Source organism: Malaya genurostris, chromosome 2, assembly GCF_030247185.1.
Source record: "Malaya genurostris strain Urasoe2022 chromosome 2, Malgen_1.1, whole genome shotgun sequence".
Classification (NCBI taxonomy): domain Eukaryota; kingdom Metazoa; phylum Arthropoda; class Insecta; order Diptera; family Culicidae; genus Malaya; species Malaya genurostris.
The window spans coordinates 194,204,185-194,226,967 of NC_080571.1; the positions used below are offsets into that span (position 1 = coordinate 194,204,185).

Below are 22,783 nucleotides of genomic sequence, written 5' to 3' on the forward strand. Positions count from 1 at the left end.
AGTAAATGGGCAGAGGAAGTAAAATCAACAGAAAGCAAGTAGCCTCGTGCAGGACGGAAAGTTCCTTAGAGTGGTTGTAGAGTGAGCAAGATAGAGAATCTTTTCTCTCTCAATGTTTTGTTGTGTATGTGTAGAGGGGCGCATGCTTTGTAGCGTTCCGATTGGCCGATTGTGTAGTCGAAAAGGAAACCATGATGGAAATGTGCATTCGCTCACTTTGGCCATAAATCGTTTCGTGATATCCAGTTTTCAGTTTGAGTTTGTCTGTCGGGCCGTTAACAGCTCTTTCTCAGAGCTCGGAAAATCAAAACGTTGGATTTAGTGAACAGTTTAAATGTTACATGTGCGTCGAATGGTGCAGAAGGGATATACTACTGAACGAGGAGAAATTGAGTGGATAAGGCGGAAGCTACAATTTGAATAACAAAGTGGAGTGGGAAGATTCTTTCTCAGGAGTTAGCTCCAGTGGTGCGAGAAATAATCAAAAAGTGTTGTTTGCAATCAAAGGATAATAAATAACTGGATAACAACTCGTGAAGAGTGCTTGAAAAAATATACAAATCGAACCAACATTATTGTGTGCTGGATTTCAACAATTTTGGATTATACACCCAAATGGTGATACTGGACGGTGCAGCAATGTTGCAAGTAGGAAACAATCAGTACCTTCAGCCAGATTATATGTCACCACTACCAACAACGGTAAGACTCATTGTCAAATGGTTAACCATATAGTGAAGCCTGAATTTACTGAAACAGTATATCTCATAAAATGTTTTTCGTCTATATTTCAGCTGGATTCCAAAAAGAGTCCACTAGCGCTGTTGGCACAAACCTGCAGCCAAATCGGAGCAGATTCTGGCAATATAACTGTAAAGTCTTTGGTTTCTCCGTCGGAAAAGACAAAGAAGTCGTCATCATCATCTTCGACTGCTTCAATGGAGAACGGCATGAATTCGTCAAGCTCGCGGTCACCGTCGGTGAAAACCGAAAAGTCGGATTCATCTCCTGAGATAAAATTGGCGTTTAAACCTTATGAAATGAATGTGCTTACGACGAAAGTGAAGAATGAAGATCGTCCATCATCGAAGATGAGTAGTGGAAGTGATGTGCTAAACAATAATAGTGTGAATCATACAAATAATAATGAAATTAAAAAGGATGTTCGCACTTCGTCCCGTGGTAGTGCCGAATCGCCTGGTCGTTCGGGAAGTGTGCACATGAAGAATACTGAAGTTAGTGACAATGGAAAGAACACACCGGAAGGAAGCAATCGAAAAAGCAGTTCTCCGAGTGATCGTGACAAAACTTCTTCCAGTCCGGTTGTACGTTCTGGTGCGGACATTTTCCAAGGTGCTAAAGACATTCAAGGATACAAACACAGTGCTTACGGGATCAATCCGATGACGGGAATGCCCTCACCGTCCGGTATCGATCATACCAATCCGGCGTTTCGGCCTCCATTTGCTGGAGCTTTCAGTCATCATCATGCAGCTATGCTGGCGGCCGCTTACCCTGGGGCGGCAGCAGCTGCTGCTGCGGCAGGAGCCAATCCGTACCTCAGTTATACTCGTGTAAAAACTCCATCTGGTGGTGAAACATTGGTTCCAATATGCAAAGATCCGTATTGTACTGGGTGCCAATTCTCAGCACATAACCATCAGATGATGATGGGTGGACAGTGTCCAGCTGGCTGTACTCAATGCGATCACCAAAAGTATAGCTTAGCTATGGCAATGGGCACACTACCGCCGGGATATCCTTATCCACCAGCAGCGACTCAGCCCGGACGTCCTTACATGTGCAACTGGGTCATGGGTGATTCGTATTGCGGAAAACGATTCAACACCACCGATGAACTGTTATCTCACTTGCGTACACACACTGCCAACTTATCTGACCCGGCGGCACTGGCTCTTCAGCAACAGTTAATGCCATTAAGTGGAATCTTTCCACCTTCATCTATGCATCGAGGATACCCGAATCCTCCGCTTAGTCCACTTTCTGCTGCTAGATATCATCCGTATGCCAAACCAGGAGCACTACCGGCAGGTCTTCCTGGGTCACCGTATGGAGCAGCGTTCAATCCAGCTGCGTTTGGCCAATACTATTCACCGTACGCCGCCGCCTTGTACAGTCAACGGATGGGAGCAGCAGTACATCAGTAAAACATCTCTTTCCAGTCGGAGTGCCGTGGTGTTATTTTCTATAAATCTGTGATATTAATCTTATTCTATCGCAAAAAAATGGAATTAGAAGGATTGATCCTGATACTACCAGACTAGTAGTGGTCACAACTGTGTATATCAAATCGTGGCTGTAAAACTAGTTTCAAGACTATCAACAATTCTTCTTTTTCTATAATGAAGCTAAACCAAATAAAAGCAAACAGGAATCGTTCTTAAAACTAGTTTCAAGCCATGGTTTCATGTTAAATCTACAGCGTCATAGAAAAGGCAAAATAAATTGTGTAACGCATTTAGGATGTACCGACGGCATTTTGTGCTATTGACTTAGATTCGCGTGTAGGCAGTATGGTAATCTCTTAATTTAAACTGTGTTCGGATATTTGAAGTTAAACTTTTCAGTGAATTGATAGTTTATTTATTTTCAAAGAAAATTATGTTTTGATGTCTTGAAATGTTCCCTCAATTATTTTGTTTGAATTTATTCAAGAAATAACACGTTATGCAAAAATCCACCAGGAGGTGAATTTCACTGAAATTTAGAGATTGATTTTTGCAGGTATAAACATATGAAAAGTTGTACAGTCAATAACTAAGCGAGACGAAAAAGATATAAAAATTAACAATCCACAAACAATATTGATTATCCTAAGATGTACGAATAGATACAGACAAGAATAAATAAACGATTTTGTAAGAAAAAGTTGAAATCAAATTACATCTCGTTTTCGTTATTTATAAGTTTATTACCAAGTCTTTCAATTAGCACCTTGTGCCGTGCGAAAGGAGTCACTGTTGTCCAACGTTGTTTGTCATGATGTCGGAATAAATTCCGCTTGTTTCTGTTGGTGTTTCCGCCTCGCACATCAGCTCACCACATCGCTATCCGGTTTACCTTACGCTTATTGAACTCCAGAAGTAGCAGTTTCTCTCGTTTACTCCCATGTCCCTCAACGAAGCCATCAGAACCATGTGTCGTCGTTTGTCTTGTTTGCAACGGCTGCCCGCTCTCGATAAAACGAATGAAACTCAAATGAGACACAAGAAATAATAAATTTTCCTGGTTTTGAGCTTGCTCTTCGTTCCACTACTCACCGCCACACGGAAGAAATCGTACATGTACTATATATTACAAGACATGCATGCGGTGCGCCGAATCGATGAACGCACATTTCGCCTGCCTGGATGATTCTCGATGCGCACAGCTAACTGAGATACTACTTAAAAACATTAATCACCCGCAAGACGAGAGAAACGTCAGGCGAAACTGAAATTTATGTGTAATTATCTTCGATTATACAGTCGTTATTTTTCGCTTCGCACTGTCCCGTGCTCAGCTTGTTTGAACCGCCGTGCCGCAAGTTGGAACTGTTTTGCTGATAAACGGAGATGAGTTTCAGAGATGTCTCGAGAAAATGTTCGCAAAGGATTTCTGATGGTGTTAAAAATCAATGTAGCTAAGGCAGGCCTCATCTGATTAAGTGATTTGAATAATAGCTCACCAATTATCAAATTAGTTCATTTCCATTTCAATTCCCGATTGAACCTGTTGTATGAATTTCCAACGAACTGAGCACAAGGCTGTTTCTGTTGTCCCGACGGCGATTCAGTGCTTATCGCCCTTCAGAAACACAAGTTGTTTGATAATAGAGCAATTGTACCAATAGTCTTTTCATTAGTCGAATCAACATATTATTTTGCTTTTTTGTTCGGTCAACAATCAACGGGTTGTGATGTAATCAAATGATGTATATTCGCTTCGGTTCTTAGAATACTCTTGCAAAGCTACTTAAAAACATTCCTTACAGTAGGAATGGCAATTTTCAACTGTTTCATGGTGTTCCGTAATTAATTCTGCATACCCTCATCGAAAAACCGATGTAAACAATTTTTCGATGAAGGTTTTGCAAAGGTAATTTCCTTTTATCGTCATATATCGTTCTAGGAACACTATCCCTTATTTAAGTCGTTAGGTTTTGATCAAGAAGGCAGACTTTGAAACATTAAAAGGCGGGTGGGTAATGTCGGAGACATAACTGGATGTCGTGAATACGAAAAAACTGGCACGCTCCCATCACTTTTCCGAATATCAGTTAGTTGATTGATTGTATGAATTGTGCAAGCTTTCTCCTTTTCCACTAATAGAGTTTGAAGCGATGCACCTACATTGAAGTACAGATTAGTTACATTAAACATCTACTATTCTACAACTATATATTCCAAACTTGAAACAATTCCTTTTTAATTTCCTGTAGTTTATTTTTACTGAAGCTATGAAGTTCGAAGATATCAGATTCTTCTCGAAATTTCAGTACGAGACAATTGAATGGCCTGGTTTGAAATGTATCGACGATCTTCGGTATGCAACACGCTCCCATCACTTTTCCGAATATCAGTTAGTTGATTGTTATATATATGTATACATAAAATACAGATTAATCTGTATATATGGCATATTTTCACAAGACCCTATACTAGTATAGAGATGTGTTAAACATCATCACTTTCGCTTTCGCATTGCCGTTCGTAATTGAATGTGTTAGTGACGGTGCAAATTATTTAAACTTCTCATATGTGTCTTGTTTCGGCAACAGTTGCTCAGAAAATGGTAGGAAAGCGACAAAATTCAACTAGTTCTTTAGGATGATCTTTAGCACTTAAAAGTGCTTTGAATGGGCCTTGCTGGACTTTTTTGCTGCCTGTTTACCGGTTTTCGGTGCCATCGTGCTGACGGTGTCTCGTGCGTTCAGAGTAGCTGCTTTAACTTAAATGACGCTATTTCTCACATCACATTTCATTTTATACCTGCTACTGACTACTAATACTACTTGCTAAAATTCCTTTCCTGTTCGCAGAACGGGAAACAGTGAGACGACAGGTCCTCGATGTTGCTCTCGTGTGTCTTGTTTCGGGAACACTTGCTCAGCAAATGGTAGGAAAAATGAACCACTCATCTTTTATATGAATGCTCTTGTATAGATTCAGACATCTCGCGTTCTGATTGGCTGGTGCTTTCATGGGTTAAATCAAACAGGTTTTTCAATAGTGTACTAATGAAAAACTTTAATGTTGTTGTAATACACGTTCAAGTTGAAAATTTTCGATTCTATTGGTAGTTAGATTATATATATCTTTCTACGGATCACTGAGCTATGAGCTTTCAAAATACGAGAAAGGCAAACGCGCCTTATGAATTATCCTCTTTGACACTCGTTTATACCAAACATTTCAGAAAAGTTTAATTTTGAACTATTAAAGATTATGTCACACAACTAAAAATTCTATCATAAAATTGTGATCATATTTCCGATGGCATGTCGCAAGAATTATGTTGATTCATTAGATACAACAGGAGATATTCACGATCAAAAACTTATCATTCTCTCAGAGGGTAAATTTTGAAAAGGCGCCCCATAGTAAAGTTAGTCGTATTCACGACAAAATCTTATCTATTCTGTACTCTCAGACATAAACCGAACTTTAACTTCATCTGGTATCAAGCTGTCTGATCGTTCAACCTCAGAAACTGTTAATACCGACAAAAATCATCAATATTGAGTCCCAAATCATTAAAACAAAATTACTGACCTAGTCATTCTTTATGATATATTTCCTTGCTTACAGTTTCGGAAGTGATGAAGCTTTAGCTCGCTTGACCACAGCTGCATTTTGCCCACCAAACCAAATATTTTTGAGAACCTTGGCTTTTTCTTCGCTAAACTTGCTAAACTTCGTCAAATATTCGGGATAAGGTTTGCAGGAAAACTAAGCTTTTTTTTGCATGTTATGTTACTGACAGGTCCGGATTTTTATTACAACCGCACACAATTGCTTTTTGTACTTGCTCTTCTTTAGACGCCTACTTCGATCTGGAAGCTTGTGGTATTAACAAAAGTTGATTTTCATCGATCCGCGAAATATTGAACGCGTGGATGAAATATTTCCAGAAATGTACGTATTTAGGAGTGCCCAGATTTTGTCGTGAACAAGTCTTATGGCTATAACAATGAAAATCGAAAATCAAATCTACTCCTATAAAGAACTCCAAATTTTAAATTCTGTGACAAATTCGTGAAATGAGATGAAAAATGTATTGATTTTATTTGACGTTTAAGTGTTCAACGTATGAGTTTAGAGATTTAAATTGTTTCTGTTCAAGAATCATAATACCTATACTGATACACTATTGAATCTAAATTAAATAAATTATTCAATGTAGTTCCCATGAACTACCGTTTTCAAATTTATTAGCGAAAGCCATCTATGCAACGTTTAAAAACGTCTGTTCGCTGTTTAAAAATTTAATGTTTGAAAAAGGCAAGCAAAACGAAGGTAAGCCCTGCTCAATTAGCAGTAAGTTTAATGAGATGATTTATTTTTACATGCTTTGGCTTGTAAGATTAGGTACGTTGCAACCTTTTATGTTCATAAACTGCAAAGCAAACTTAGATTTACGATATTTATAACGTCCCGTTATGCAGTGGAGAATTATTATTCAATTTTTGTCCTCCACCTGCACAGAGTGCCCTAACTGCATGTATCCTATTTCAACATTGAACAACTCCGTAATTTTTCGGTTGATTCTCATAAATAAACAAATTTTTGAGGATATTCTATGTCATTATTTTTTCAGTTTTTTCATAAATAGCCAGGTTCTTCAAATTCTTTAAATTGGTTAATAAATTTATCTACTTTGCAGATAATGATGGTAACAAATCCTAACCTAACTCAATAAATCTATATTAGATTTTCATAAATTCAAGCTCACATAGAAGCGCTGATAGTTTTTTTTTGCATAAATATCTGTTTATTAATCTTATTTTTGTGTATTACATCAACGTTTTACAGTACAAGTGTTTTGACCCTTTGGCCTTTCATCTTTGCTGTTCATACGATTCGTTAATAATAATAGATGTTTTAGTTACTCTTGTTTTACATACTAATATTTAATCATAATATTTATTTTAATTAATAATTAAATATCTACCTACTTATAACTCTCCCTAACCTAATACGTACAAATTTTAAATTATTTGTATTACAGAGATTGAGCACCTCTTCAAATTTCGTGCAGTATTGTTCGAATTTTTGACGCACTGATAGTTCCATTTTTCCTAACATTGGCAAGCATTTTGGGATTTATCGTAGGTATTTCAGCTATCAGGTGTACAACTTTGCTTCCGCCGTTTTTTCCAAAATTAAAAGCTTTATTGCGAAAAAGTGCTTAAAGATGTATTATTTAAAGTATTGTCTATCGCTAGCGACAACTTTCCCCCATCTTTCTGGTAATTTTCGGATCCCGGCTCGAAAAAAGGAGTCCTTTTTTGACGCTATCCATGAAGCAATCCATTTTTCCAACTCTTCCAAAGATGTTGATTTGTCAGGCCGTGTGCCATCGAACGGAATAAGTGGAAGTCAGAAGGGGCGATATCTGGGGAATACGGCGGGTGGTGCAAGACTTCTCATTTCAGCGTTATGAATAATACGAAAACAAGAACAACTGTCACTGAAACGGCAATGACAATTCGTTAGGCACTGTACACACTCACTTTAAAGGCATTATCATCTATGTATTTTGACCAGCCTCAGCCGGTACAGCCACCTACCGGAAAACGGCGGAAGCGAAGTTGTACACCTGATAGTATATTAGCTTTGAGTTCGTCAATGTTGTTCTGCTGGCTGGAATAAACTTTAATTTTGAAATAACTCTACCACCACGGATTTTTTATTTGTATGCGCCGAATTCCATCATCATATATAATATAATTTTTCTAGCAATTTTAAAACTACCTAGCTAGGAAATCAATTAAATAAATCCCAAAAAGATTGGTAAAAACTGGGATTTGAACCGAAAATCATCGGATCACAAAGATACACCGTTTGTGTATCGATTGAACCACAGAAGCACATATCTGCTTGTCAGGTAAATGATACATTTAAACTCATAGAATCGCCCTAGCTAGCTGTGTGAAAGCGGAAAAGGGGGGCACGCAGTCTCGTTTTCTTTCAATCACAAAAAAATACCGGTCAATCAAGCCAGAATATTGATTCATCAGCTTATCTTAACTTGATGCAAGACAGATTCGAATAAAAGTAAAGGTCTAGCATTGCGTGCAAATTTTCGAAAAATTCACCTCAGAGTCTAAACTGAACTAAAGTCTTTCCTGTAAAATTGTTCATTTCAATCACTTTACGAAAAAATCCATTTTCATTCCTATCGCTCATCCGGTAAAGACGTTTGAGAATCATTGTATGTCATTGCCGCTTGTATATCTTTTATAACTGAGGTTTGATGTCACCACCCGGTGAACGACTTTCAATGTTAGGAACAATATCACAAAACTAATTTTCAACACAAATAGTTTATCACTGCGCTCGCCTTGGATATTTTAGTATCATCTTGTTGAAAAACAAAATTTATCTAGACCTCTTATTAAGTATTTCTAGTAACACTAAGGCTGTGGACCATGTCGCGATTTATTTTTAACTTTTAGTTAAAATTTGATAGTCGAGCAGTTAGCAGTTTATCGTTTACAAAAAAATTATCCTGCGCGAGAGCATGATTATTTTTGGCAGTTCGATAGTTATTAAAAATAAAAAATAATTCTATACTTATTATGTCAAATTTTACTTAACAGTTACAATCATTAAATTTTCACGATCATCTTTGATTGTCTCGTCAGGTATGAAGATTAACAATGAACACCAACTTAAGCATTTCATTTAAGGGTCGGGTAGGGTCTAATACTTTTGAAAAATCATTTATTATTTTCTTCATATTTTCTTAAAGTAAAACATTTGAAGAATTTTTTGTGAAATTTTCAAGCCTACTTAAACGAAACTCTGGAAGTTATGGACCTTTATCTATGACTATCTCATTCTACGAAGAAGCAAGATCTCGGTGCACAGGTCCAAGATTTCTACTTCGATTGACTTCAAAACTTGACAAAACATTCTTGAAATGTTTCATTATAATAAATTATAGAAGAAAATATATGATTTTTTTTTTTAAAAGGTTAGACCCTACGGGCTCCTTGGAGTAATTAATTGTTTCCACTGATTTTATAGACAAAAACCTTTAAACGCGTTTTCCTCGAAAGCAGGTTTTGAAAGTCCGTGTCCATCGTTATTCAAAAACTACTGCACCATTTTTTTTTTTCAAATTTTGCACACACTTTCTGCATATAAAAAACCAGACCACAACGTTTTCCTTTTCGTTGTTTGTTACTTTGGGGAGGTTTAGCAGCAGCAAAATAGCGGATTTTTTCGTGAAAAATCGTAATTTTCACTTTAAACAAATACCAACAATTAAAAAAAAATCAAACAGAAACGTTGGGGTCTAGACAAACCTCTACTTCAACTATGCTGCGTTCATTTGTTCACTTCTGATTAGTCTGCGCTGAGATACAGTGGACACCGCGAATCATGATTTTTGAAAAGCGTCTTCAAAAATATCTCTTCACCGACTTATTTCTCAATATTTTTCCACGAAAAAAATACAAAATGTTGTTCGAATGATGCTTTTTATCATGCAAAATATTTAAATTTATTTTGTTGCACGATAATTCTGGAAAAAATTCGCAAAAATTATGATTTTTTTCATCGTTTTTGAAGATTACCGCAGAATTTTATATAAGAGTATGATTGATATGAGAAAGGCATCATTACATCACTAGGTGGATTAAAACAGTTTTTTTTATTTCAATGAAATTCATGTTATCGAATTTCCCAACCACACAATATTTCATGTTCTTGCACGTAAATGTGCGTGAACCGCAGCGCTCCATTTATGTGCAAATTATACGATGTGAAATCACAAGTTTTTTTCGCAAGTTTTTTAATACACCTGAAAGAGTAGTATAAATTTACGTCTTCTGAGACCGATATATGCTAGCGTCAAATATTTATAAGTGTTTTCAAGCTGATTATGGATGACAAGCATTTGAATACGTTTTTAATAAAGTCATTTTATGAATTGCGTTATTATGAATTTAGTTTTATGTGGGTTTGCGCCATCTGTGAATTTAAAAAAAATTTGCAATATTCGTTTCATCATTATTCTTGCAATCTTAACATGAATATTCATGATACATACAATCATCCTGGAAATGTTTCACTATAGAGCCATGTAATTTAAGTTGTTGGGACGTTAATTTTAATCTGCAATCTTTTTCTTTAAAAATCAATGCATTCTATTTTAGTTTTGCATGGCGAATGGTTTTCAAATGATTTTTGATTGAACTGAAGTCTATTTCACTGATATTTATTGATTTACATGTCGTGTAAATTCATTAATTATTTTCTGGGTAGATTTAATCCGGCCATCCGCAATAGTGCACAAATAAAAACAATGAAATTTACGCGAAATGTAAATCAAAGGTAATGTGAAATAAAAAAAAATGAATTTGGTTTGCAAATTTTTGATCTTCAAAAATCAACATAGGGGGGAGTACATGAAATTTCCGAAATGAATCGTCGAGATTTAGTGTCACCTAAAAAAAATAATTTTGAAAAAATCGACTTTCTGGGACGAAAAAATATCAAAACTCAAAGTCCCAGAAAGACGAATTTCCATGACACTAAATCTCGACGTTTCATGCAATTCTAAGACGTTTGACATAAATAAAAATTTTAATTTCGGAAATCTCATATACTCCCCCTATGGCGATTTTTCAAGATCGAAAAATTTCAAACCTTAACCGCCGGGCAGCACCCCTTACGCATATCCGATGTAGCTCAAATTTTGCATGGGGACTTTTTTCGAGGTGCTTAAACTTTAAAACAATAGCGCTTCACGAAATTAGAAAATATTGGCACCCTTATATACATTAGAGCGGTACAATACAAGGTGTTTTGTCGGTTACGTCACTTATACCATTATATCTCCGGAACCAAAAGTCACAGCCATTTGATCTTCGAACTTGATGAATGGTCTAATAAAAGCTTTCAAACGGGCCTAAGCTTGTTAAAATCGGTCCGCGAAAATTGAACACACACACACACAGATATTTTCCGATCTCGTCGAACTGAGTTCGAAAATAGGTTTTTACAGAAATTCTAATACCTTAAGCTGTGTGTGAAGAATTGTTTCGTGAATTTTCCATTCGTTTCAATAATAGATTCATTGTTTGATGATAGATTTCTATCCGAAATTTCAGAAAGAGCATCGTGGAATTTCGTCTTCCGGCGGGTCCAATGGATGAAAAATAACACTAGTTTTGCGAATTTTTTTAGAGTTATCTTTCCAAAAAAATCAAATGTTTTCCATAATAAAAAGCATCATTCGAACAACATTTAGTAACTTTTTCGTGAAAAAATATTGAGAAACAAAACAGTGAAGGAGTATTTTTCAAAACGCTTCTTTGAAATCACGATTTGTGGTGTCGGTGATTTTTGGTGGTTGTTTAAAGTTAAAACTACGATTTTTCACATAAAAATCAACCATTTTGTAACTGTGAAAGCTCCTCAAAGTAACAAAATGATATACTTGAAATGTTTTATTGAAACATAATATAAAGATAAAATTAAATGATTTTTCAAAAGTGTTAGACCTTACCCACCCCTTAAATTAAGGGCTGAGGCCAGTAGGTCGCGTATATTCACTTGGCTCTCGCTCTGCGAGTTACATTTCTCTCCATCCTTTCTCGCACATGTGCAAAATGACTCTCGATGGGCCGGGTGGCCAAGAAAGTTTTGATATTTTCGGTTACAAGTTTGACTACATCACATAAAATCCAATAAAGCTACCGCTTGTTTGGCAGCCTTTCTGAGCCGATTTTATTTCTCTCTCATGTTTCGTTACGTTACCAGGAAACTGGAGCAGAAAAAGTACAGGTGTGTAATGTCAGAGACATAACTGGATGTCGTGAATACGAATGAAACTGACACTCTTACTTTATACTTCCGAATATCAATTAGTTGATCGATTGTGTGAATTGTGCAAGCTTTCCCATTTTTCACTACTAGAATTTGAAACGATACACCCAAACTACAGTACAGATTAGTAACATCAAACTTTCTGACACACAAATATTACAAAATAACCAGTATAGTTCTTTATGATAAAATATTGGTGGTTTGGGAAAGAACCTTTTATGAAGGCGTGCGTGAAGGGCCAAATTGTATAATTTTCTACGATATTAAAAACTGATTGGATATAAACGATTTTGTACACTGTTGCGAATTTAAAACTGTGAAAATTGCAAAAAAAACTGATCATGTTATCTTAGATTTGCACTCCACTACTAATTTTAATTTTCGATTTACAAAGAAGCAATATTTATAGTTCTTTAGGTAACATTTAGAACCAAAAAAAAGGCTGATTTTGCATAATGTTCCACATTGTTGTCCATTTCCCGTTGTATTTTGCTCCAATGCAAACGACCACCAGCAGGATGATGTAATCGATCTTCTTCGAAGGGAAACTGGAACTGCAACCTGAGCGTTTGAGGTTTTGTACAACGCTAAAGGTCTGCTTTCATTACTAGTGACCGCTGCTCCCGACGATTGAAGTCCAAATGAAAGCACGATCTAAGCGTTTGAGACTTTATACCACGCAAAAGGTCTGCTTTCATTGACGACTAAAGTCCAAATGAGAGTTGCGACCTGAGCGTTTGAGGTTTTTAACCACGCAGAAGGTGCACTCTCCGAAGCTGTTGATCCCACGACATCTGCTTCCGTCCAACGCACAAGAAGATATGATCGACTTTTGACCACGATTTCCCTTTTATACGCAGTCAGTTGAAGATATGTGCCTGACTACCTCGAAATCGTCGTCCTTGCGCGAAAAAGCCAAGCAAAAGTAAAGAGTTTTCCGCGTTGTTTTAAAAGTTTGAGAAAACTTAATTTTTGAATTGTTTGTGGTTATCTCACACTGTTCAAAATATTATCCTAAATTCCTGATCATATTTTTGATGAAATGGTGAAAGAATTATGTTGCTACCGTTAATACAAGTCGAGATATTCACGATTAAGTTCTGCCCAGTCTTCCATATGGCTAATTTTGAAAAGTAAGTCGTATTCACGACAAAAATGGCGCCGTCATAGAAATCGACTTACCTTCACAAAAATAATATTCACTTAATTTTTATCGCGACAACATATATGTTTTTATGCACTAATCGCATCTAAATTAAATTATCTAGACATTGTTAGGATAGATTTTAAATGCACGTCTTTGAAGGCGAGATATTCATTGAACAACTTGAAAGTTGCCGTTTTCAGCTATGCAATTCTTCCTTTAGAAAAAGGATTTTCACAACCGCTAAAGTCAATGAATCATTCTGAAATTTTCTCACAATAATCTAAAATAATTTTGTAAGAGATTGTCAGTTGAGTTTTTTTATATTCGTCACCGTTTCTGAGAAAAGCAGACTTGAAGCGTGAAAATAGTCCTTTAAATCACCCTAAAACACACTGGCCTCAGCCCTTAATGTAACATTACAGCCAATTTGTATACAAATATACACAGATAAATATATTTTGTGATTTTACATTTATTTTCATGCATATATTTGGAGCAAGCAATTGAATGGAAATTTACATTACAAAACGAAGCGGTGTGTAAATATACAGTCTTGTTCAATGGAAAAATAAATGAATTTTGCTAGGGGACGGGTATAGCGTGATGGGATAGTCGATGCCTTTCACGCAGCCCGCCTGGGTTCGATTCTCAACCCCGCACATAGGGTTAGAAAGATTTTCTGGTCCGAAGAGGCGAATGACCTAAGATGTTAAAGCCTCTATAATTGAAAAAAGAAAGAATTTTGATGTAATTATACATCAATCATGGTTTTAAATCCGATTTTCGTTTCAACTGATGTCTATTTCATAGTACTATCGGTTCACACGTCGTGTAAGTTTCATCTATTCTTTCTGTGTATATTAGAACTTGTGGTGAAAGATGAAAATTGTTTCAATTCTGTGACCAAAATTGTTTATTTGTGTTTCGATAAGGAAAGATTTTTTACAATTACAGTTGAAAACCGTTCGCCTTTCGATACAATTAGTATGTTTTCGGAATATAAACTTTACGTTAACCAACAAATATCTATTCATGTTGAGCGGAACAAATATATATACTAGAACAATACTATCTAAAACGGTTCCATTCCGATTTCAAACTATTATGCATTGCTGATTCATCCTAAAAATTCAACGACAATATAATCGGCTTGGTGTCGGAACTACACCAGCTCATTCCAAACCGACCGAAACAATGTGGTTAAAATAATAATTTGCTGTTATTATTATGCAATTTAACATTGTTCCAACTAAACGACAGATGCTGGAATGAACCTAAGCGCTACTGCTAGGAATGACCTAGAATGGGCAACAGCCAACGAGGATCGGTTGGCCTTCTGGCTAGAGCTAGACTCCCGTTCATCCGTTGGTCCGCAAAGGAACGCGTGCTGTGTATGTGAAAGTTTTTCTCGTCGTTCCAGTACGAGGCTATTGCTCTACGCTGGTAGTGACCGGTTGTTGGTAGGAGCAAAGGAGGCAAACAGAATCCTATAGCCTCAGATGAGCTTGGTCTGGGCTCAACCTATGGGATATATTCTGCGAGTTTGTATTTTGTTTTGGTTCCCTACGTGAGGTCGGGCAGGGGTTGGAATTTGCGGCTAAAAATAGTTTTAAATGGAGTAGGGTCATGGGACAAATGAATGCTTGTTGCAGCTAATCGAGAAAGTGCTTTATCTAGATTGAATAGTGAATTAAAAACACAATTGGTTTAATTAGAAATATCGGGAAGTGTTAAGATGGTAAATGGAACTCGCCATACAGAAAGCGGAACAAGAAAGAGTTGGGAGATTTACAGCCGCTATATTCATAGTTAAGCCTTGGGATGTAACTATCGGAAATGATAACTGATAAAAAAGAATTTGTATACACGGAACGACCGAAATTAGCTCTGCGCCTAATTCGTATTACTGTTTTTGAATTAGTTGATTTTAACAACAAAATTTCCAAAATAACTATAAAATTAGTTAAAATTGAGAATTTATTTGCTGAAAAAAACTCTTAGTTTTAGAGAATGTGTTTAGTTGGTGAATATCTTGGACTCAAACCAGCAATATTTCAATCCAACACGAAATTCTCATTGACAACTAATTTTGTTATTAAAATCAGAAAATTTGTTTCTATTTATCTATCACCATCATTACTGAAGGACAGCACAAAAAAACCAAAACTGAAATGGGTATTATTAACAAGTTTATTAGCCAAAAACTCATGAAAAGTGTCAAAGCAAAACAATCCATTAAAAAGCTAAAAAGGACAGTCTTATTGAAACTGCTTGAACATTGTTTTGATGTTTTTCGCATGTGTTCGATATATCTTTATTTAAATTTCTAAACCGATATGTAAAAATGTCGTAAACTGTTAGTGGAAATCGTATTTATTCAGAATTTGTGCGCACTTGAAGCGATTTGCGTAATAATGTTTTTACGCGGAACAGTGAAGTGAATTTCGAATGTTTCACTCTAATTGTGATGAAGTTTTTTTTGTATCTTCAAACCTTCCGAGCTGCGCCGTTCGGTGTACTATTTGTATTCGGTTTTTGTTTTCCGAGTGCTCAAAGTTTTCAGTGAGAATGAAGAAACAGTGATTTAGAAGAAAAAAAATTCAAAAAGATGTTTACGTTTCGTTTATGTCTTTTTCTCCAACACAACATCGTATTTATACCTGCCAATATAGAAAAGACAACCGCGTCTGAATTTTTTTCGGCAGTAGTGTGCCATCTAGTGGCTAGTAGTCATTAAGGTGTTACCGTTTCGGTGACAGGGCGCCATATAGCTGCAGATTGCAGAAGCCAATTCAACCATTCATATTGGTTGAAAACAACATTATATTTCTTTAATTCAACTAAAAAATTAGTTGACTGGATATGAAGTGTGCCTTAGCTAAGAAATGACAGTACGTTTAATTTGTGAATTCAACTAAAAAAAATAGTCATTTCAACAAATATTTTATTATTATTAAGGGAATGAGAATAAAAAATCTAAATCAGCAAAAGTAAGATTTTTTTAGTTGTCTCAAAAAATAACTAACTAAAATCAGCAAATCAACTAAATTTTTCGCGAAAATGCTGATTTCGGTCGTTCCGTGTATGATCTGGATCGAACAATTGCATGGCAAGTGCTCCGATTTTGAGCGTCTACCTTATATTTTAAACCCGTAGCAATAGACATATTCATACGAGAACAGATTACCAACAATTACTAATCTATTTCGCAATTTTTTAACCTGACTTCATCAGATTCGCGAATGCTTCATTTCCTGTTCGTGACTATTTTACTCACGAAAATCAATAATTGAAACTATCTTTTAGCTGCAAGTCGATTGAAACTACCAACTCAAACGTACTACTACTTAATTTTCCACTTGTATTTTATCGTCGTACTTCTTTTTTACATCCTCTTTAATATCACTTCCTCTCATAAAACCATCCAACAATTCCATTTACTCATGAAATTTTTAGAGTTTGCATTAAATCAAGCCAACTACAAATTCTAGAACTGTTTTATTTTATTCTCTGGCAAAGAGTCCAGCACCTAAGATTAACTAAATTCCCTTCATAAACCTCGCTCAAGTGAAGCTTGTCCGTAAAGTGTACGGTTATGATCCCTCGTCCACAATGATCTGTTACTTTGCAACCGTTTCAGGATGATGGCTTCTGAAGTGTTTACTTCATGACTCAACTGTTGTCCCAACTAACCAAAAATTCTTAAGCAGCATGAATGAATCATGAATAGCATTCTAAGCAGCCCACTTTTTAGGTAATTATTCACACTTGTAAGTTCGTGCGACGCAACCGAACGAACTTCTAAGCTGCTTCTAGAATGCATTGTTTAGCTTCTATGCAGCAAGAAAGTTCACACGGAACTTGTTCTGTACTTTGAACTGTCAACAATTAACACGTGTTTTTTTAAGTTGCGAGAAACTACTTTCAAGTTCTCAAAAGTTCCGCGTGTACTTTGAAACAGCAAGAAAGTGATTGTTTTAAGTAATTGTGGAACTTCTGGTTGCTTGCTTTAATGGTTTTACTCCAATTGAAAGAAAGGACCTTTTACAGAGGGGGTGGGCACAACATGGTGGATAAGACCATCGCATATAGGACCAATAACTTTTTCTGATTTGAAAGACAAATAATCATAAGTTTAAAGCCTAAGAGCAAATTCAGCAGTTCGAAGTTCTATATGGGAGATTCATAATTTAATTGAAACTGAAACAAACGTACCCCCAGCAATCCGTTTCATTTCCATTTTTTCGAACAGATGTCAAATTTAAAACTGGTATACGCAGCCGTTCTATTTCTTCATGCTTTTGAAACGTGTATATAACCGTGTTTCAAAAATACGGAGAATGTATTAGTACGATTTAAACCAGTGAAAATCCCCAAAAAAAAAATCTGAAAAAATGGCGCAGTTTGATTCGATACGTCGTGGGAAAAATTTTTCGAAATTGGAAGACCGACAGATTTGTTTATAGTGGATAAATATCTCAGTGGATGCCACAAGGAGGAATTCAAATTTCTAGAATGTTGGGAAATTCTGAAACACTATCCTAAATTTAGAGAAGATATTCCTGGAGCTAATGTATTATTATTAACAAAAGTGATATTATGATTATTACTCGTTAGCCATAGCAATACCTTCGTTTTTTCTATCTAAATTAAAGTTGTATATCAGAATAGTAAGTGTAACATTTTCGCCTAGAATAAAATTTGTTTCAGGTAAAATATTCCTTACGGAGATTTTCTCAATATCTTGATTCTATACTCAAATCATTGTTTGTCCTTTCCCATTGTTTGTCCTGAACCAACACTCAATCTTCTGTTGCAGTACGGACTTAAAGCCTGTTCGCACTATACCGGGACGGGACCATCCGGGACTATCCGGGGCGTATTTTTTCTCATCGGCGATGACTGAGCTACCGGCGTGCGTATGTATTGGAATCCCGGATCCGGGATAAAATCCATTTGGTTGCCACCGATATTCCTCGCCGAGTTTTTTCAGCGCCGGCAGTGCGAAAAACTCGGCGAGGAATATCGGAGGCAACCAAATGGATTTAATCTCGGAACCGGGATTCCAAAACATACACACGCCGGCAGCTCAGTCATCGCCGATGAGGAAAAAAACGTCCCGGATGGTCCCGTCCCGGTCGTGCGAACAGGCTTTTATTCCTGATCAGAAATAATTCACATTTCTGTTGCTGATCAAAGTAAAAACATTGTTTATTTTTTTAACATAACCTGTATTTACTCATAATCTTGTTTTAATCTAAACCACTCGACCAGCAAACTTAGTTCATCGCAACGTCTTGACCGATTTTTAAAAATTAAGTTAACAGCAACAACTGCCAATTGTATTCACGAAACTCTACGCCTTCCGTGAGATAATCAGGAGAATTTTCCACGGGCAGTTTCGACTCTTTCTGCTTTCGAAATAGAACCTTGCTGCAAGTGAAAATCCCATTGGTGTTGAATATTAAATAAGTAAATATTACCTACTGTCTTCTTTATTCCTTGATAATTCTACATAATTTCAGTACTATGGCAGAAAATTCGCAGACTCGGGATTCTTGGCATATTCTCTCATCTTTTTGCTTTTCCATAACTTCGCACTAACTTCCCAAAAAGTTGACTACGACCGCACTTGCTTAAGACAAATCTTGCTTTTTCCTGACTCAAACCTTTTGTCCATATCAGTACCGCACTATATAACTATATGATAAATATAAACTATGAATTCTGTATAAAATGTTCAAAACGACGTATGTAACAATGAGAGATTCTCTTTGTTTACTTTCTCTTTTGATTATTACGGCACTCTTAGCAATCCTTCTCTCCAATTATTTACCGATAATAATAACTAAAGCTATCATCTTTTAATCTGCTCTGGAGAAATAACCGAAAAAAGCAGGAATATTTCGCAATAATCGAAAGAGAAAGTAAACAAAGAGAATCTCTCAATGTTACATACGTCGTTTTGAACATTTTATACAGAATTGGTCAATTCACAAAATGATAACATTCGACGTGAATATTTCAAATGGGCCTAAAAGTCAATGACTCTTTGTTAACTTTCTCTTCGATTAATTCATTATTTTCTTGCTCACTTCTTCACTATTCTTGCAGAAATATATCCAGAATTTTCGATTGTTATAGGTACTAGATAGTAAACGAACATTCGTTTGATAACACAAAAACAATCGAAAGCTAACGTGAACAAAGGCAATGTCATTGGCTTTTAAGATCATTCGAAATGTTCGCATCAAACAGGTTTTCTTATTTTTATTTTTCATGCATCTTGCCCAGAGTTGCCATGTCTGCAGACTTGTCTATAAATCTGAAGATTTCTTAAATTTTGCCTATATTGCAAACTTTTTACTATTTTGCAAACTTTTGAAAATCATGATTTTTGCAGACATTCGTCCTAATTTGCAGACTTTAGAAACCACCACTGTCTTGTTTGTTCGTTAAGCAGATTAAAGTATGTATTTTTCACAAAACTTGAAGTCAGCAGACTCTTTTACCCTGCCGACAGATATTCGAAATTTTCACTTGGCATCTCTGACCCTGCAATGACATACTTGAATGTACTAATAAATTTAATGTTTTCTAGACTGCTCAAAGGAGCAAAAACAAGGTAATATTGAGCCGTCGTCGCTTCCTTCTGAACGTCCTTCGGGACAAAAGCAGGCCAAAAGAAGACAATCTTTATTATATAGAGACGACCTAGATTTGAGAAGAATTCAAGCCTTAGAAAACTTAGCCAAAGTTACCAGTGAAAGAAATGAAATTATTACGAAAACAAATAGAATAAAAATTATGACAACACCTTTGGATGGATTGGACGAGTTGTCCAAAAAGTTTATCAGATTGGAGAAGGAGAAGCTGCTCGAAGAAATGAGTACTCAATGCACGATGTCAGAAAGCAAGAAATGGAATGATGGGGAGTCCTCGGAATCTGTCATAAATGTAAGTTCATCGTCCAAAATGTTATATAGAACAATTTCTCCATTTGCAATATTTCACAAACAGGAATCGACTATATTCGTTCCGATGAAGAATGAGAATGCAAATGAGCTCTATCCTGTATTAGACACAGATTCACTGATAATATCTGATTGCAGCGACCTGGAAGAAAATTGTCCGGAGTAATTTTTCTCAAATATTAATAAATATAACTGATATAAAATGTTAATCAAATACTGTTAAATTCAAATTTTCTTTTTCTAGCTCATTACAACAATTTGATATTCAAAACACTTAAATGAGTGAGTATGAGTATTCGTGTGATATCTTTTGTAATGTTACGGTTGATTTCCACGACGCTCCCAAATGTGTTCTATTACATCCTGACGTAAAGTCGCCGACTCGGAAACGTCTTTGAGTTTTGCTCTTTGTGAACAATACTGTGTGAAACAATCACCAGAAATAGGCATAACAGATGACTGTTCCGAATATCGGAAGCATTAACTAATGGCTGATCTAGATCGACGTTATCGCGGTACTCGATCCTCATATTGTGTAATATAACAAAGTTTTCATAATTTGATTAATTGTTGGTATATCCCAAATACGACAAGGAGTTTTCAGGATATGCCAACATTGCTGTAATATGCCAAAAGCACGCTCGATATCTTTTCGTGCAGATTCTTGCATTTTTGCAAACAATTGTTCCTTAGCAGACGATGGATTGGATATAGTTTTTAGAAAAATGGGCCAATCGGGATAAATGCCATCCGCCAGCAAATATCCTCGGTCACGACGTTGATTTCTTAAATAGTATGTTCCGTTCAGGAAATTATCCTAAAAAAGAGTAATAACGTTGAAAAGTATAAAAATAAATCCCATATACTCACGTGGATTATCTTATCCAATATTGGAGATCTGTCCAACACATTTATATCTTTATATCAGACTGCCTGGCATTCCGAAAAATGCATGCCATATGTGGGTATCCTGACTAGCTATGGCTTCTAGAACAATTGATGGCTAATAAGAATGAAGATATAAAATATAATGTGCATGCTCTAAACATTTCACTACTAAAAAAAAGTTTATGTTCGTACCTTTCAAAGCAACAGGGCAATTTTTCCATTGCCAATGCATGCAATCAATGCTACCGACCATGCCTGTAAAACCTCTCGCTTCGTTTTGCTGCATTAGGTTTGCTATATCGGTGCTGTTCGGGGTACGCAGGTAATAGGTTCCATATACTTGTATGGTAGTCTTACAAAACTCTCTAAGACTTTCAAGTGCGGTAGATGCTCCGATTCTTAAATAGTCATCAACTGAGTCACCTGCCGTTCCGTAAGCGAGTATGCGAATGGCTGATAAGCACTTTTGTTCAGAGCTTAATCCAGGGGTTCCTGCAGCATTTACTCTTTTTTTTTAAATACTCATTGTGTGTTACTATGTCATTACGAATCCGTTCAAACATGACTTTTTTCATTCGAAACCTTCTCAGAAATATTCGTTCGTCGTATACGGGATTCTCTTCGAAATAATCCCGGATGATTTGGCACACGGAACGCCCGAAATTAGCTCTGCGCCTAATTCGTATTACTGTTTTTGAATTAGTTGATTTAAACAACAAAATTTCCAAAATAACTATAAATTTAGTTAAAATTTAGAATTTACTGTGCTGAAAAAAACTCTTATTTTTAGAGAATGTGTTTAGTTGGCGAATATTCTGGACACAAACCAGCAATATTTCAATCCAACACGAAATTCTCATTGACAACTAATTTCGTTATTAAAATCAGAAACTTTGATTCTATTTATCTATCACCGTCATTACTGAAGGACAGCAGTGTCAAAGCAAAACAATCCATTCAAAAGCTAAAAGGGACAGTCTTGTTGAAACTGCTCGCAAATTGTTTAGATGTTTTTCGCATGTGTTACGATATATCCCTATATAAATTTCTAAACCGATATGTAAAAATGACGTAAGTGGAAAGTGTATTTATTCAGAATTTGTGCGCAGTTGAAGCGATTGTGGGTAATAATGTTTTTACGCGAAACTGTGAAGTGAGTTTCGAATGTTGCACTCTAATTGTACACGTCAAATGATGTTTTTTTGTATCTTCTCATTCCGGGCTACGCCTTCCGGTGTACTACTTGTATTCGGTTTTTGTTTTCCAAGTGTTAAAAGTTTTCAGTGAGAGAGTCGATTTCGCGAAGTCGAATGAAGAAAACAACGATTTAGAAGTAAAATTTTCAAAAAGAAGTCTATGTTTCGCTTATGTCTTTTTCTCCAATACAACATCGTATTTATACCTGCAAATATAAAAGGATAACCGCGACTGAAATTTTTTTCGGTAGTAGTGTGCCATCTAGTGGCTAGTAGTCATTACGGTGTTAACGAGCGCCATATAGCTGCTAATTGCAGAAACCAATTCAACCATTTATGTTGGTTGAAAACAACGTTTTATTTCTCTAATTCAACTAAAAAATTAGTTGAATGGATATGAAGCGTGCCTTAGCTAAGAAAGGACAGCACGTTTAATTGGTGAATTCAACTAAAAAAATAGCCATTTCAACGAATATTTTATTATTATTAAGAGAATTAGAATTAAAAAATCTAAAT

At 36.0% G+C, this 22,783-nt stretch overlaps 1 protein-coding gene across 1 annotated transcript; it reads left to right on the top strand.

Annotated features, from left to right (window-relative positions):
- The first annotated feature begins 241 nt into the window (after positions 1-241).
- On the top strand, positions 242-2,901 carry LOC131433041 (zinc finger protein Noc). Its single transcript, XM_058599769.1, has 2 exons — positions 242-702; positions 795-2,901. The coding sequence occupies exons 1-2, from the start codon at positions 616-618 to the stop codon at positions 2,166-2,168; spliced, it is 1,461 nt and encodes a 486-aa protein (XP_058455752.1). The 5' UTR covers positions 242-615; the 3' UTR covers positions 2,169-2,901.
- Positions 2,902-22,783: the final 19,882 nt, after the last annotated feature.